At 36.0% G+C, this 15,614-nt stretch overlaps 1 protein-coding gene across 2 annotated transcripts in view; it reads right to left on the bottom strand.

The window, feature by feature from the left end:
• The window catches only part of NUP205 (nucleoporin 205), a gene marked incomplete at both ends in the record, with an annotated part of 48,890 nt that overhangs the window by 19,462 nt on the left and 13,814 nt on the right, over nt 1-15,614 (bottom strand). For both annotated transcript variants that reach the window (XM_082013704.1, XM_082013703.1), the window contains 15 exons: nt 74-188; nt 1,098-1,222; nt 2,602-2,766; nt 3,193-3,274; nt 3,434-3,554; nt 4,636-4,825; nt 5,058-5,195; nt 6,831-6,930; nt 7,704-7,913; nt 8,513-8,563; nt 9,266-9,448; nt 10,838-11,043; nt 11,829-11,979; nt 13,111-13,248; nt 14,786-14,902. In XM_082013704.1, coding sequence (XP_081869830.1) covers nt 74-188; nt 1,098-1,222; nt 2,602-2,766; nt 3,193-3,274; nt 3,434-3,554; nt 4,636-4,825; nt 5,058-5,195; nt 6,831-6,930; nt 7,704-7,913; nt 8,513-8,563; nt 9,266-9,448; nt 10,838-11,043; nt 11,829-11,979; nt 13,111-13,248; nt 14,786-14,902 — 2,092 coding nt within the window. The remainder of the gene's footprint in view (nt 1-73; nt 189-1,097; nt 1,223-2,601; nt 2,767-3,192; nt 3,275-3,433; nt 3,555-4,635; nt 4,826-5,057; nt 5,196-6,830; nt 6,931-7,703; nt 7,914-8,512; nt 8,564-9,265; nt 9,449-10,837; nt 11,044-11,828; nt 11,980-13,110; nt 13,249-14,785; nt 14,903-15,614) is intronic.

The following is a 15,614-nucleotide window of genomic DNA, read 5'->3' on the forward strand; positions in this document are numbered from 1 at the left end:
CTGTGATTACTAGGGAGTCAAAAGATGCACTGAATTTTAAGCATGTACAATCTTATCTTAGCATAAAAATTACCTTTGATAGAAAATGGCAAGTACTGCAGCTGAGTGAACAAGAAATCCTGACTGGTCCTCAGATATCTCATAGTTGGACCTGATGTTTCAGAGCATGCACACAACTGATAGATCACCTGACAATCAAAAACAGTATATAACTATTTATGGAATTTATTTTAAAAACTAACCATCCACCAAATCAAAAGATACATAACACTGTTTTACTGCTATTTACATGTATTTACAGTAAGTTTTCCATCGGCTTATGCCAAAGTTGAACATATTATTTATAACAGATGTTGAATTATGATATTAAAGGACTACCAGCATGTGGATGATTCCAACAACATGACACTGTATAAGTGTTTCTGTTTGTTCAGCTCACTTAAAAATGAGTGTATTTTTCAGTCTCCAGGTTCACCAAGGCAGGAAACTTAATCTTTTTTCTTTTGTCTTTCCTCCTTCTACAGCATGGCCTCTTTCACTTTTAATGTTTAAAATTCTTTCTAGAGTCCACAGATTTTCAACATGATACAGGTATGTAATCATATGGTTATATGACTTAAGTGCAAGGTAGCTGATGTTTGGCCTTATGTCTAATTCAGCTGTCTTCCCCATCTCACCCTCTCAGACATGCATACATACATTCTGTCACTGCTACAGAATAAAGACAACAATCTTACTGCCTTATTTGGGATTGTTTGTTATCTTATTTGCTGGCAAACTGCAGATCCAAAATTAAAAAAGGGCATATGGTCATACCAGATTCAAAGGCTCACCAAAACCAGAACATTAGTTTTATAAGTATGTCAGAACTTGGAATTGGGATATGAGTGCAGATTCTTTTATTTACTGTGTTGCTACAAGATAATACTTTCTCACACAGAAAAAGGTAGAATAGAAAGAGTTCAATGTATATGAAAACCTGACAGATACCTTTTAAAAATTAAACTATTATCAAAATCATGAACCATCTATGTTCATCAACTGAGAAGTAGCTAATTTTATTTAGAGCCTACTTTCAGTAGAAAAATGCCAAATACCTGGTAACAGAGTTCTGCGAGATGAGGAGATTCCTGAACTGCTGTAGGCCCATTCCTTGTTTCGGTACCTTTCTCCAGTATGTTCAAAATAGCATGAAGGCAAGTCCGTGGGCAACCTAAGACACCTTAAAATACAAAAATAATTTCTTAATATTCTTGATCTTACTTGCCTCAATAGCAAATACAGGTTAGTACACAGAATTATGGAAATGTTGTGGTTTAGCCCCAGCCAGCAATTAAGCACCATGCAGCCACTCACTCCCTCCCCTCCGCCAGTGAGACAGGGGAGTGAAACGTGGGTTGAGATAAGAACAGTTTAATAGGACAGCAAGAGAGAAGGAAACAACAATGATAGCAATAATAATAATACCGACAAAGGAATGTACAAGAACAAGTGAGGCCCAATAGAGCAGTTGCTCACCATCCGGTGATCGATAGCCTGTCCCCGAGCAGCGATTCCCACCCCCCAGCTAACTCCAGTTTATGTACTGGGCATGACGTTATGTGGTAGGGAATATCTCTTTGGGCAGTCTGGGTCAGCTGTCCTGGCTGTGTCTCCTCCCAGCTTCTCGTGCACACTCATCCTTCTTGCTAGCAGGCCAGCACGAGAAGCTGGACTGTCCTTGACTGCTTAGCCACAACTCAAAACATCAGCACGTTATCAACATTTTCTCATCCCAAATCCAAAACACAGTCTCACACTAGCTTCTGTGAAGAAAATCAACCCTATCCTGGCTGAAACCAGGACAGTAAACTAAACTGTTCAGATATTATTTTCTGCCCTATACTGCTCCACAGAGCTGCAGCAAGAGTATCTGGCAAACTTTTTTCTGCATTAAAATGAAAGAAGGAGCCATGTTTCAGCAAAAATCTAATGAAAACATTTTTTTAAGTTCATATTCTCATATATATTCATACACATGAATATATAAATATATATTATGGCTATATAAATATACTAATATACCTAGCAGTAGAATGAAAACCCGCATATTCTTAAAAGTTTTCTTCTACAACATTAAACAACAAAACTGTTTTTCTTCCCTATAGTTAATTTTAAACAGCTGTTGAGGAAGGACAGAACAGTAGTGGAGTAGTATAACTAGTTCAAAGTGACAATCTGCTTTGTAGAGGCCCATGTTGTCATATGTAGGTACTTCTTGGATCATCAAATCAATTTCTTTGTACTGTGAGTACAACCACACTGCATAAAATAGTAAATAAATCAATGTTTCGCTTCTAAATTATCATTTTCCCCCACAACTCCAATCTCAAGTTTGTTCCAAAATCCAACATAAACAAAGGATCAAATCCTGAAGCCATTTAAATGCTGCATTTGGCTATCAACGTATCTTTTTATTTAGCTTTTGAGGATTAGAACAAGGCCTGTTGTCTAATTCTTAAGATTAAGAGGAACTACTTCTTCCCATGAATTTTCCAATAAATATTCTCAGTGTTGGTAACAGAACTGATTAAATGCCAGATCAGCGTTTCCTCTTCATACCTGGATCTTGCAGATTTGTGGTGCTGACAGGTTTCTTTAGTTCGTATCCCAAGAGATACAGAGCAAGGCTGGGAGGACTACACTCAAGAGAGGTGATAAGGAGATTCAGAATATGGATCCTTGTTTCATGATGAATTCGTGCCCGCTTCTTTTCAGGCTCCAGCTCTTGATTAAAAAAAGATGAGGTGAATAATGAAGAAATCTATTTAATGGAATAATCCTCAGAGCCTTCAAGTTAACTATAACTAACTTCAAGCTTACAAGAAAGTTAAGGCATCAACTTATATTAGTATAGAGGGATACAACACCAAAATTTCAAATTACTATTAATACAGCTCTAAATAATACATCCAGAGCAATATGAAATACTTGTCTTTTGAAAACAGACTCAGCTTGTAGTAGGCTGACCATACTATGAACATCTCTCAACAAAACATTAGTGCTTTTCATTTTGTTAAAGGTCCAATTCTACAGAAAACACCACAAGAAAAGGATATTCCGACTTAAAAGCACTTTCTCCACCTCTTCCATTAATTTCATTCCATGCAAAAGACAACAATGTAAGCCAATTTTAAGAAGCCTTTTACATACCCTCATCTGGATTGATTAGTTCTTCTGCATCTTCATTGTCCAAACATTCCACAAACCCAGCCATCAGCTTCTGGCTAATACTCTGTATTCAGCAATGGAAGGATGGAAATGAAGAGGATTTTAAGAATATTAAAAACAATACCTTTCATAATTCCCTCCACATAAGTTGACAGCAACATTATGGAGCACCAGTATTTCTCCTCCAATTTCTCTTTCCAGATCCAAAGAAACTGGAACTTACCTGATCATGTGTGAAGTCACCAACTAGCTTTATCTGGATGTTGGAATTACATGAAATACAGCACAAAATCTTGGCACTTTCAAAAGCCAGTTCAGGATTGCTGTTTCCATGATAAAGATACCTTCAAAAATACAAGATTATTGGAATAAAATTGTTAGAATAAAATAAAATTTTACTACTTCAAGATGGTTATGTACAGATGAGAAACTAAACAGCTTTTAGAACAAAAACATCTACAAATCAAACTACATGAGAAAAAGTTAAACCTACAAACAAAATTTCACTCGACATGAAGCACTTAACACTCCTCCATCAAAAAGAGGGTAGGAGGCTGAATTTTGACCATTCTTTTTATACAATATCTACCTCAAACACTGTAGGATAAGTTAAAAAAAAATTTATTACAGGCTCACATAAGAAACATGGAGAAAATACCTTCAGATTATGCAGAAATGAGCATCACTGAAGACCAAAACTAGCTAAAATCAACTACTGCATGTACCCAAAATAGGCGAGATTTAAAAAAAAAAAGCATCTTAAAAGGCATGTTTTTTCAAAACTATTTATTAACTACTGTTATGTGAAAAAAGTAATATAAATGAGAGGCAAGACATACATAGAAAGAAATTGATTTTTTTTAGTGCATTCCATGTCAGAATATCACTGCTTTTTTATGCACTCAATTCTACTACTCATGAATGTTGGTTTGTCTGTAAAGTTATTACAAAAATCAAACAGTAATAGAAGGTGTCGGTGGGAAGTAGAAACCCTAAAGTTTCACATTTGGAACTTTAAATTCAGATTACTAGCCTGATACTTTTAATATAGTACCTAATGGACAATACTGTAAAACATTTAAGTGGCCAATTGCAACCAAATGAAGTTTTACTCTCCCACGCTATGACAAACAAAATCTGCGGCAAACTGAAAATTATATGCAAGGGAATCACTGCACATAAGGCAACACAGAAGAAATTGGGGGGGGGGTGGTATCAGAAAGAAAACCTCTAAATGCAGACCCTAGTCTTGCACTAGACAATATACAGGTACTACCACCTGTGAAGACACCTCCCCCCACCAAAAAAAATTTCAGAGATGCTCTGTGTAATGAGAATCATTGGCTAGTAAAACTAATCAAAGGACCAGGATCCAAACACTTCTGTGCCTCCAAAACTCCTCCATTCCGAGTACCTTGCACATACCTAGCGATATTCACCACATGATCTGCCTTTTTAGTGCGAGGATTGATTCCTTGAAGCAGCTGCTCCAGTGGCGTGACAATAAGGGAAAGGTGGCTCTCCCGCAATAGATCCATAAAAAGATTCTCTTTCTGCAGGGTTAAGTTTAGAAGTGCAAGGCAATACTGTACAGCTTTCTCTAAATGCTTCTTCCCTGCAGTGCACAAACAACAAAGAACCGTAAGAAAAACAAAGGGGCAAAGCATTCATCAAGCCCTGCACCAAGAAAGAATTTGTCAGTTGCTTACTACTAGGAAAATTCCCCCCAAAACACAATTTTTGTATGTGAGTGGAACAACATCAAGTTGAAGATATGCAATGTCAGCTTTAAATCCTATTTAGTATGCATTTTAACTTCAGATGAAAAATAAATTCTAGGCACATACCAGGAAATGGAGCATAAGTATCAAGCTGCTTAACCCCTTCTTCTAGCAAACTAAGGGACAGTTCCAGCATTGGGGACTCATTCAACAGATGATACATCATATTGAATCCAGGTGGTTTATATGCTATTATTTCTTCTCCTAAAGAGAGGTGCAGAAAACAAAAATTAACATCTAATAGAAAAAACTTGTATTACTCAAGCTAGCCTGAGCTACAAAACGTAACAGTCCCTGTTGTCATAACCAACATCTAAATAGATGAAACATACTGCATACAAAGTCTTCAGAGGTTTTCTTTACACATAAGCCATTCAGGTAACTTTAAAAGTTTGGGAAGAGTAGTAATGGCAATTACCATTAGTTTTCAATATCTAATAGCACAATTTCAACTTTAACCGGTTAGACTTTCCCTAAGTAGATCTGACCTTGGATTCAGATCAATGCTAGGACTTTTTATCACACTGGAGCTACATTAAATGGTTTCGCAAGACTGAAAAGTAACTGGAAAAACTTTACATCTCCCCAAACCTGCATGAAGACCCTGGATGAGCAGAAAAAAGCACTTCCAGAAATCAAAGCTGAGAAGGTCCACTGAACCCAATGCTCATAGTGTACAGATACTCGCTTGTCTGTTGCAAAAACATATGTAAAAATGAAACTACTAGCCTGAAACTCAAAGACCCTCCTAGAACAAAAGAAAAGGAAAAGTCAAGACTAATGTTTCTGGTTTATCTAGTCTAAACTGTGGCAGATAAAAGCAGGAGAGCAGTAAGAATCTTTTTTAATATGCAAGTGAGAATGAGAGTGAAGTTTCTTTTGGCATCAGCTTAAACAATCCCTTTCTTCTTCCATTCAGTCCGTGTCCGTGCTGCCCCCTAACATGCCAACAGACATGCCATGACATGCCACTGTGGAGACACACTGAATCAGTTCAAAAATTGGATCTAGTCAAAAAGATTGGTTGTAACGCATTTCTCCAATACATCATGTAACCCACAGATGATAATACAAGCTGAAGGACTAGCTGAGGACAGAAATGAGCTGACAAATTGCTGAAGCCAGTGAAGCTGCCAAGAACTGTTTGTCAAAAAACAGGGCACAGAAGCCTCCCAGATTGAGGCGAGCTCACTGGAAAGGTATATCTTAACGTTGTTGTTCACTTAGAAAGTGGTTCTTAAATCTCTCCACTGCTACAAGCAAATCCACAGGCATCAGGCTGGCACTCAATGTTAAAAAGAAACTTTGTATTAAAAAAAAATGTGCAGCCCAAATAAGCCTGCAGTTTCTTATCAAGCAACTGCCATCTACTTTGGCCTTTTAAAGAATACCTGTCCAGAGGTAAATGACTTCAGATCATAATTCTACTGCTACTGTCTGCTCAGAATAATTAATATATCAGTAACACTGACACCTTTAAATTAACCCTGTGAATAGTGGTAATTTAGATATAGACCAGAAATCCAGAGGAACATGCCCCAAACCAAGGTGGTTTTTAGGTGTCAAATGCTGCTCTTTAATCAAAGCAGCAATGCCAAGAGAGACAGAAGTCATCCTCCTAGTAGAGCTAGAGAAGTAGGAAATAGTGTACATAAAGCCCTACTCAATCAGCAAACATAGCTCCTGGTAGTACAAGGACATTTTTTGAACGTCTTCCTATCTTAAGGCCTTGCTCTAGCTTTCCACCAGCTTGCTTACAATATTAAACAAGGTCACAAAATAGAGGCAAGAGAGCAAAGCAAGTCACAAGTCTGTCAGTGAACTAATGAGCAAGTTAACCTTGTAACTCCACATATTGGTCCACAAAGTCTTCAAGTTGAGGTTCATAGTCCCGCAGCAATTTGTAAAACACTTCCAGAACTACCTCAGCTACTTCCCACTGTAAAAAAAATCACAAAATGAAGAAAAAAATCACACACAGAGTAAGACTGATACTGCAGCAACAAGACCAGGATGACAAAGAATACAACAGGCATTGCAGTGATGGATCAGAAGTATGGCATGACTATCCAATTCTGAAATACTAACCAACAACACTTATAATCCATCATGTCAAATAATTTGAAAGACCAAGCTTTATTTCTGAAGTAAAATGGAACACTAAAACAAATTTATTGCCTATTTTAGGCTCTATTATACAATATACATATTAGTATATTGAAACTACAGGCAATAAAGAGCCTTTAATAGGTATACAGCCAGTAACAGATGATTAATAGCTTCCAGTTTAGCATGCTCTTTCGTCCAGAAGGATCATAAAGGAAACAAATTCCTTGGTTCAGCAAGTCAGAAATATTCTCCGAATTAACAATGAGGAAAGGACAAATGGGGCTTGTAGGTCTGGGCATGTGATGTTCAGAAGTCATTAGCCATGTAGTAGAGTTCCAGAATATTGTATAGAAAATTGATATTTAGCAATAATATAAACAACTTTTTTTTAAGATACTTTATACATGCTCCTTAGAAGTTCATAGATCCTGATGACCCATGAGTTGAAAAAACACCTGTTTAACAGAATCAAAACACTGAACTGCATCAGGTTACCTCTGCTGCATCAAACTTATACAGCTTCTCAAAGCCACGAGAAGTGCCAAATCATTTTAACTACATACTATGACCAAAAAAAAAAAAAGATTTTCAAACAAAAATTACTTTTTCAGCAGCTCTCCGGTAAGCTCTGGTGCGGAATCGGAGAAAGACAGCATCCCTGAGGAACTGAAGATAGGGATCAAAGCCTGGTGGGCGGAGACCTGCTCCCAAGTTAGAGGGAAATGAGCTTTCCACTAGCGTGCTGATGAGTCGACAGAAGGCACGGGTTAAAGGATATTCTTCACATCGGGACTCAATCTCATTCAATTCAACCTTTCCAAGAGGACAGCAAAAACAGGAGAAAACCCAAAGTTTTTGAAGGAGGAAGAAACATGTGAGAACAAATAATATAAAGGCATCATCTGTGAATTACTTCACAGTGAATTGACTTTGCTGCATTTTTGTCTATGGTACACCACAAAGCAAAAGCAGTGAAGCAACAGTACTGTCATTTCAGTTCAGCAATACACTCTTCATTCATTTCTAAGCTACTAGAAGATATATCTCAACATTTACATTACTTTGCTTTTATTTACCACTTTCATTAGAAGTGAAGTGAGCTGTACTAAGATGTAGCAAAAGTGAGACCAATTTAGGAAAATAGGAAAATCTTCATAAGAAAAGCTTATAAGGAATTTGAGGGTTTACATGCTGCTCTGTTAGTCGTATGAAGCTGCACTAAATTCATAAAAAGATAAGATTTCCAGAAATTACAAGCAGGCCTAAGAGTAAATTAAGCAGCAGTAAAGTGACAGTGCCTATTCCAAGGGCTTCCCATAGACACAGCAGCAGAAGATGCAGCCTCTGCAAGTGTTTCCCAAACTCATATGCAGATGGTCAGAGAGGCTGCCTAGGTACAGAGAAACCCTTACCTCAATACCAATTGCTTGCCTCTGGCCTGGACTTCTCACAGTTTGTAGTATCTTCAAAACAGAAAGAGAAACGAAAACAGAGAATACATTTCACAGAAGTGCATCTCCATCATTTGTAGTCAGGATTAAAAGGTACTCATCACTTCTTAGCTGAAGAGGTTTCCTAAATCCTCTTGAAAAGCAAAAAACTAAAGATTTGGTTTTTTGTCTTGTTCAAAAGGCTGGATTGTGTGTTGTACACTTGTATGCTTCTAGCTTTACATCCTCAAAGATCTGCATCATGTTTATTGTTAAACGAAAAAAAGAGCAGAAATGCTTTCACAGTAATGATTTTTGTCTTATATTGGCTAGGGGAAAGACATTTCCCTTGTTATCTCTTAAAATAGTATGTGTTATATTTATTTCTATCATAAAATATAATCATATTTCTATCATATATGATTCTTATATTTATTTTATAATATCTTTATTTATTTTCTATCATAAATTAGGAAGCAAAGGTGGTGAGCATTTAAAACACTACTATTATAAGATGTTATTATTGTTAGGGTCTTTTTATTAGTAATTAACAACAAACCAGCAGTTGCAGCTCAGATGTCTCAAGTTCTTCCGAGTAAAACAGCAATTAGTCTGAACCATAATACAGACTATAAAATAAGCCCATGCCATTATGATTTTTGAATTAACAATACTGAGAGCAGTTTTCAACAGATTGGGATGCTGTAGTTCTAAGCACTGAAAATGCTAAAATACCTGTGTATATTCCAGAGATTGCCACAGCGAAGCAGCTATTTCAGGAGATTTTCCAAAAGCTGTAAGGGTTTCTAATAGCTCTGCTTTCAAAATAGGAGGAATGCTGCACTGCAGAAGTCCCAGAATGACCACTACTGGTGTCCACTGAGGGTGCTCACAAAGAGCCAAGCGAGCATTCTCACTCTATAGAGTCCAACAGAAAACAAAACTGCAGATTATTACTTTGAAGATTATTCATGTTTTACAATCTCTAACTCACAGTGCAGTATCAACAACTCTGCTTCGTACTTGAAGGAACATAAAACATAAGAAGAATGGCAGACCATTCCAAAGCAATCAATTATAATTAAACAAAAAGCCCAATGTAATGACACACAAGTACTAAAATTGTGCTTATCCATACAAAAAAAATTATACACATAATATATGCTTCTTATAACAACCCGAATTTTCTTTTTTTTTTTTTTTTTTTTTTTTAGTAGACACATTCATGGAATTAGTCTTAAATAATTTTAAGTATTTACACTCTAGACAACTTCAAGCACTCGTAGAGGGACTTTATCAATATTTCTATTGTGAACTTAAATTGCATTTGGACATTTTCTAGGAACTTACATGAATTTTTTTAAGTCTAAGAGCAGGGTCATCACCAGTGTAAGCTCATTTGAGACTCTCAGATGAATCATTGGACAGGAACAAGCTTCTAGCCTCATCAAATGATAACTCCTTGCATCCTTAGACCAAGTTTACTTCTTTCCAGGTTATGGTTTGATGATGCCAGGCAATATTAGTTTTAAGATTTCCTTTTCCCTCACACTTATCCAATGCCAATATGACAGCTCACATAGGAACACCCCACTATCACCACAACCAATGATGATTTTTAAAAAGCCTAATTAGTTTCACTGATCTGTCTTGCATTTGTGTCAGGAAAAACAAGGGTATCTCACTACATCACAGAAGTTTTAGGCTGCAGAGTAGGGTGGGTGGGTACCGAAAAGCTGAATTCCACACCCTCCATAATTACTCAGACAATTCACAATACAAAATCTGCATTGCAATTCTTGGAATCCTCTTCCAGTCAATTCATGGCACTTTTGGCTTGGGGATATTTTAAATCTAAGCCTGGAGGCAAGTTTCACAGTTCAAGAGTTTTACTTGCCAAATTTCTACCATTTCCTTGTAAATGCATCCATTATTTTTGCCTTCTCAATCTCATAATTAAATGCAAAGAACTTTCCTATTCTGAATTAATTTCTTCTGAATACACCTCTCTTCTGAAAGACATCTCCGTGACACCAAAGTGTCAGGAAAGCAAGAAAATCAGTATCACCAGCACCACAGGAAAAGGTGTCATCTCTTCCTGCCTCACCCGGACTGCGTGTTCAGTCATAACAGTTACTCCTGACGCTTCCCATACTTTTGAAGTTCACTAACTAAATGACAAAAACTGCTAGGTAAATTTGCCTGCCCTATGTATCTTTTTGGTCAAGTGAACATCACAGATGAATGATAATGTTTTGCAAGAAAAAGTACGTATTAACAAAGAAAACCAAATAAAAGGTTACTTACCCAATTTACTATAACAGTGGTCAGCTGTAAAAAGGCAATTAATCCATCCTGTTCTTTCTGTGTGATTCCTCGGAGAGGCAGGTGACGATACTGGACACTGTCTGCACTTGGCAAGTCTTTCCTTAAGTGCTCATGATAAAGCATCAAAGAGTGGAAGAAATGCTCCCAGGAGACAGGGCTGCCACCTGCTCCCTGGATGTTTTCTGCTAGAAAAACAAACAGATGACAAGATTTTTCCTTCTACTCTTTCACCGGGTGACAATCAGGGTAGTTAAATTTAAATGGAAAACTTTCTTATCTAGAGGAAAAAATAAAGTTCAAAGTAAAGCTACTGCTTCTGAAGTTAGTGGTTCTGGTTTGAGGGGTTTTGTTGTTGTTGTTGTTCTTTGTTTGGTTTTGTTTTTTTAATAGAGACAGAAAAGCGCTAATATGAAGAGCCAGTACAAATAAGTTTTCCATTTTATGATCAGAATGGTTGCAGCATTATTTATGTCTTCAAAGTAGGTTTTTCCCCCCAATTTGATCAATGCAAAATTAACACAAAACACAGGACTGACCAGCATCTCTTACTTTGAGAAAGTGCTATTATATTACATGTATCAAAAAATTCTAACAGAACAAAGTGCTTCTGAAAAAAGTCAGCTCAGGAAAGGTAACTATATTTACAAAATATACAACTTAAAGACATTACTCATTTTATATTTTACAATAAGCAATATTGATATTCTGCATCTCTTCTGGTGTTAAGACACAGCTTTTTAAAAAAATGCAGTATTTCATTACATGAATTACTTGCAAAGGTGCTCAGACATTTAGTTACCTAATCAGTCTTTTTTTTGCTAGATTACACTTCCAAATGAAGCTTTCCAATTTAATCTTTGTACTAATAACGAAACGTTAAAAGTATGAAGCCACAATCCATCTCAAATGAGTCTTTGTACTTTTCTAAAGAAAAAGAGCCAAGAAAGAGCTGAAGTGTCGCTTTTCTTACCATGACTACTGCCATTGACTTTCAGCAAACTAAAGCAGTAATGAGCACACTGAGGCCCACTAGCCAGTCCCCGCAGCATTTTCAAGTATGGGATGTAAATTGTGGAAGGAAGTAAATCTCCCATTTGCCTAACAAACTTTGACAAGACAACCTAGAGAAATAAAGATCAGTGTTTTTTTAAAAAAAATAAATATTTAAATCAGAGTATTTTAGGAAAACAATAGGCACCCAATGTCAGAAAACAGATTCTAATGTAATCAGAGCAGAGTAGAGGGGTGGAATCACAACTAAAAAAAAAAAAATCCTTCATAGACTGGCTTATTCACAGTTTCCCTGAAGGTGAAAAACATGTTTCAAAGAGGAAATAAACAAAAGAAAATAATTCACGCTATTGCAAAATATACTAACTCTCCAATTCTCTATTTCTAGTGATAAAATTTACTTCAGCTCACAAATGCTGCACAGCAGTATTGTTAACACATCTCACAGTGCCAGTTAATATTGGGAAGGCATTCACTATGGTTGTCATATCCCTGCACAGTAACTCACACACACAGAGCTTCCTCCCAGTGTCATATTTATTAGGGTGGTTGCAGATTGCAGCAGGCCCTAACTTAAGTTGCCTGTATTTCTGGATGGGTCTTGGGATGTGTCTTATATGTCTTAGATACTAGGTTTTGCCTAACACTGCATAGTCCTTCAAGAAGCATTGAAGGCTGACAGCATCCCAGATATCTAATGAGTTTTAGAACATCTGCTTCATCTGTTTAGATTGCTTCTTCATTCTGCTTTTAAGTTCAGTCTCTCATGAGCTATAACCTTTGGGCTTTAAATAATTACAATATTCTTAGGGATTTTAACTCCCCAAAATACTATTAACTACAGTTAATACAGGTTTTTTTTTTATGGTTAAGGAATTTAACTTCTCAGTTACACCAAAAAGGTACGTAGAGGTCATCAAGCAGAAAACACAAGAGCACTGTTATCAGAATTCATTTAGCAACTGCAACAAAATCAGACCTAAATAAAATTTTTGAAGAGGTTTGTTAGGACTCTTCCTTACTAAGTTTCTTGACAAGCATGAATGACTGGCAGTAGCTCATTTTCAAGCAAGCAACAATAACCATGTCATGCAGAGCAGGACACACGCAGATAAGCCATTGATAAAAGATACCGTCTTCGCAGAAGCTAGCTGTAAAAAGGATACCAAAAACTTTGTTGCCTGTTTTTTTATTACTTTAATTTCAAATTACTGGTAATTACTCAAGAAAATCTAGATAACCTGGCGCTGAGGTGGTCGCTGATGAGCTACTCCAAGGTAGGACCCCATGATGGTAGATGTCTGCAAAGGCTCTGATGGACACCAGTATTCAAGGGCAAGTTCCAGATTAAAGGGGTCTTTCCTATACAATTCAGCAATCTATCAGACAACGGAGGATATTGGAAAAATATCAGCTATATGAAGACAAGACAATTACTTCAACAATAAGCACTGCTTCTAGACAAGCTAAACACATCAGAGTGGCAAAGCATCCCACAGCTAGTGTTCCATTCCTTAAGACTCTCCGAAAATGACAGCTTTTAAATAGCTATATCAGAACAAATGACAATCAGAGAAATTCAAAATGCACATGAGTGAAACTTTCATAACTTTAAATGATACTTTCTACCTAATTATTATAGATTAAATCATTGCTACAAAAACAGTGGCATTTCTCCTTAAATAACCATTTCCATATCTTGATATATCAACTTAAAAACAAGTTAGCCAGTACCAGGATTAGAAATCTTAGCTGTTATCTGAACATACTAATTTCTCAATTCTCATTTCTAGTTCTTCATTTAAGTTTACTATATATCTCAGAGCTACTTAAGAAAGCATTTCACTATAAATTTTCCTGTTAATGTTCTATAACCTAAAGGACTACCTTTACAAAAGACAAGTAATCCCTATATTAAAGATCGCTATATTGAAAATTGCGCACTTGTAGCTTTCCGTGCTAAATGAGGGGAAATATACAAGTTTTTAATTTATTAATGAACAGAAAATATTAAACACACCAGTTCAATATGCTTTTCTGATGTGTGTGTTTTCTAAAAATGAAGCTAGGTAAACTTAATAACTAATATTTAAATAAAACATATTTATTCAACGTTTCTTTTATTTCAATTTTCTTTCTTTTATTAAAAAATATGACAGAAAAAGCTTTCTTTTAAATGTATGCTTGTGGTCAAAAAAGTCTACTGAAATTAGCAAATTTCTAATTCCAGCAGCCTTAATGGGGTCACCTTGCCTCGCCTACTCTACAGCAAACACAGAACAGTCTTCCAAAATTCTCATTACAAATATATCAACAGATGAAAATTATTTAAACATTTCAATTCTTTTTCAGAATAATTGTCAACAGTGGGGAAAACCCCCTAAAACTTGCATTTACCCACAGTGAATAGGGAGAAATTTGCAGACTTACAGAAACATAAAACACTGTGTAAACATTAAGGTCTAGGTACACAAAGGTGTTCCATTGCAAAGAACTTATATGCATTTAGCCAGATCTCAACTCCAGTGATAGCCTGTAGTCTTAAAATTCCTATTCCTAAGTTAACTTAAGCCATCTTATTTTAATGTAATAGATATGTTAAGATGATCTTATTAAAATTTAGATTTTAGTTATTTGAATATTTTGTAAAATAGCTTCAGCTCAAGAATTCTTCAAATATAAGAAACAATGCTAAACAAAACTTAAATGATACTTCATTAATATCAGAAGACACTAAATTCATTCCTTTACATGAAAAGTTATAGAAAGTGTCTATATTTAAGAAAAAAAATCCCTCTAATCCAAAAAGGGAAAGATCCAGCACTGTATGCTATCATTCAGATAAGGATTTTCTGATGAAGAAGGAAAGTCACAGTCACTTTTTGCCACAGTAGTTTATAAGAAAATAGGGCTTACTAAAAGCATTAAATGCTCCAGATCCCTCCGAAGGGAAATAGGTGGATCATTACCCATCTGAATACTCATGTGGATCATGCGAGCATCTTCATCAGCACGGTTCCTCAGCTGCTTCACCTACACAATTTATGAAGTGGAAAAAACACCGGTCTATATTTAGCTAAGAATGAAACAGAATAGAAACAACAAAATTGTCTAAACAGCCTATTAAAAATTAAGAAAGCAAATGAACTGGCACATATATGATAAGATTTTTTTTTTTTTTTTAATCCCTTCTTCCCCAAGAGCTTACATTCCAAGATATATTCAATCACCTTCTTACTGCCAAGGCCCTCAGTTCATAGCAAAAGCCCTGAACTTACACCACAGGAGTTTTTCACAACTTCACCAGATCCTCTGTTTGGCTGCAAAAGGTGGATCCTTTTCCTCTTTTTACTTCAAAAGCTAGACAGGTTAGCTTCAAACAAAGAGTTAGACCATTATCCACAAGGAGTGAAAAGAAACAGAAAACACTGTAAAATAATGTTTTCTGTATATAAATTTGTGGATTGAACTTTTCTTAGCCATTTAAGGCTACTTCTACTTACAACTACTTTATGTTTTGAAAAGTTTTGGATTGATGTAATTATTTTGGACCCAGTCTGTCGCAACTAAAAGCATTACCACATGTCAATAAATACAATAGGAAAAAAAGAAGAGAGGAGAGAGGGGAAGAACTGCAGCAATTTTAAAAAAAGGCCTTTAATCAACATCCTAAAATTCTTTGTGTTGAAAAAATTCATTACTAAACAAAAAACATCTGACATTTAATTTTAATGTCAAAAAGCCT

Source organism: Phaethon aethereus, assembly GCF_964289735.1.
Source record: "Phaethon aethereus genome assembly, chromosome: 1".
Lineage (NCBI taxonomy): Eukaryota > Metazoa > Chordata > Aves > Phaethontiformes > Phaethontidae > Phaethon > Phaethon aethereus.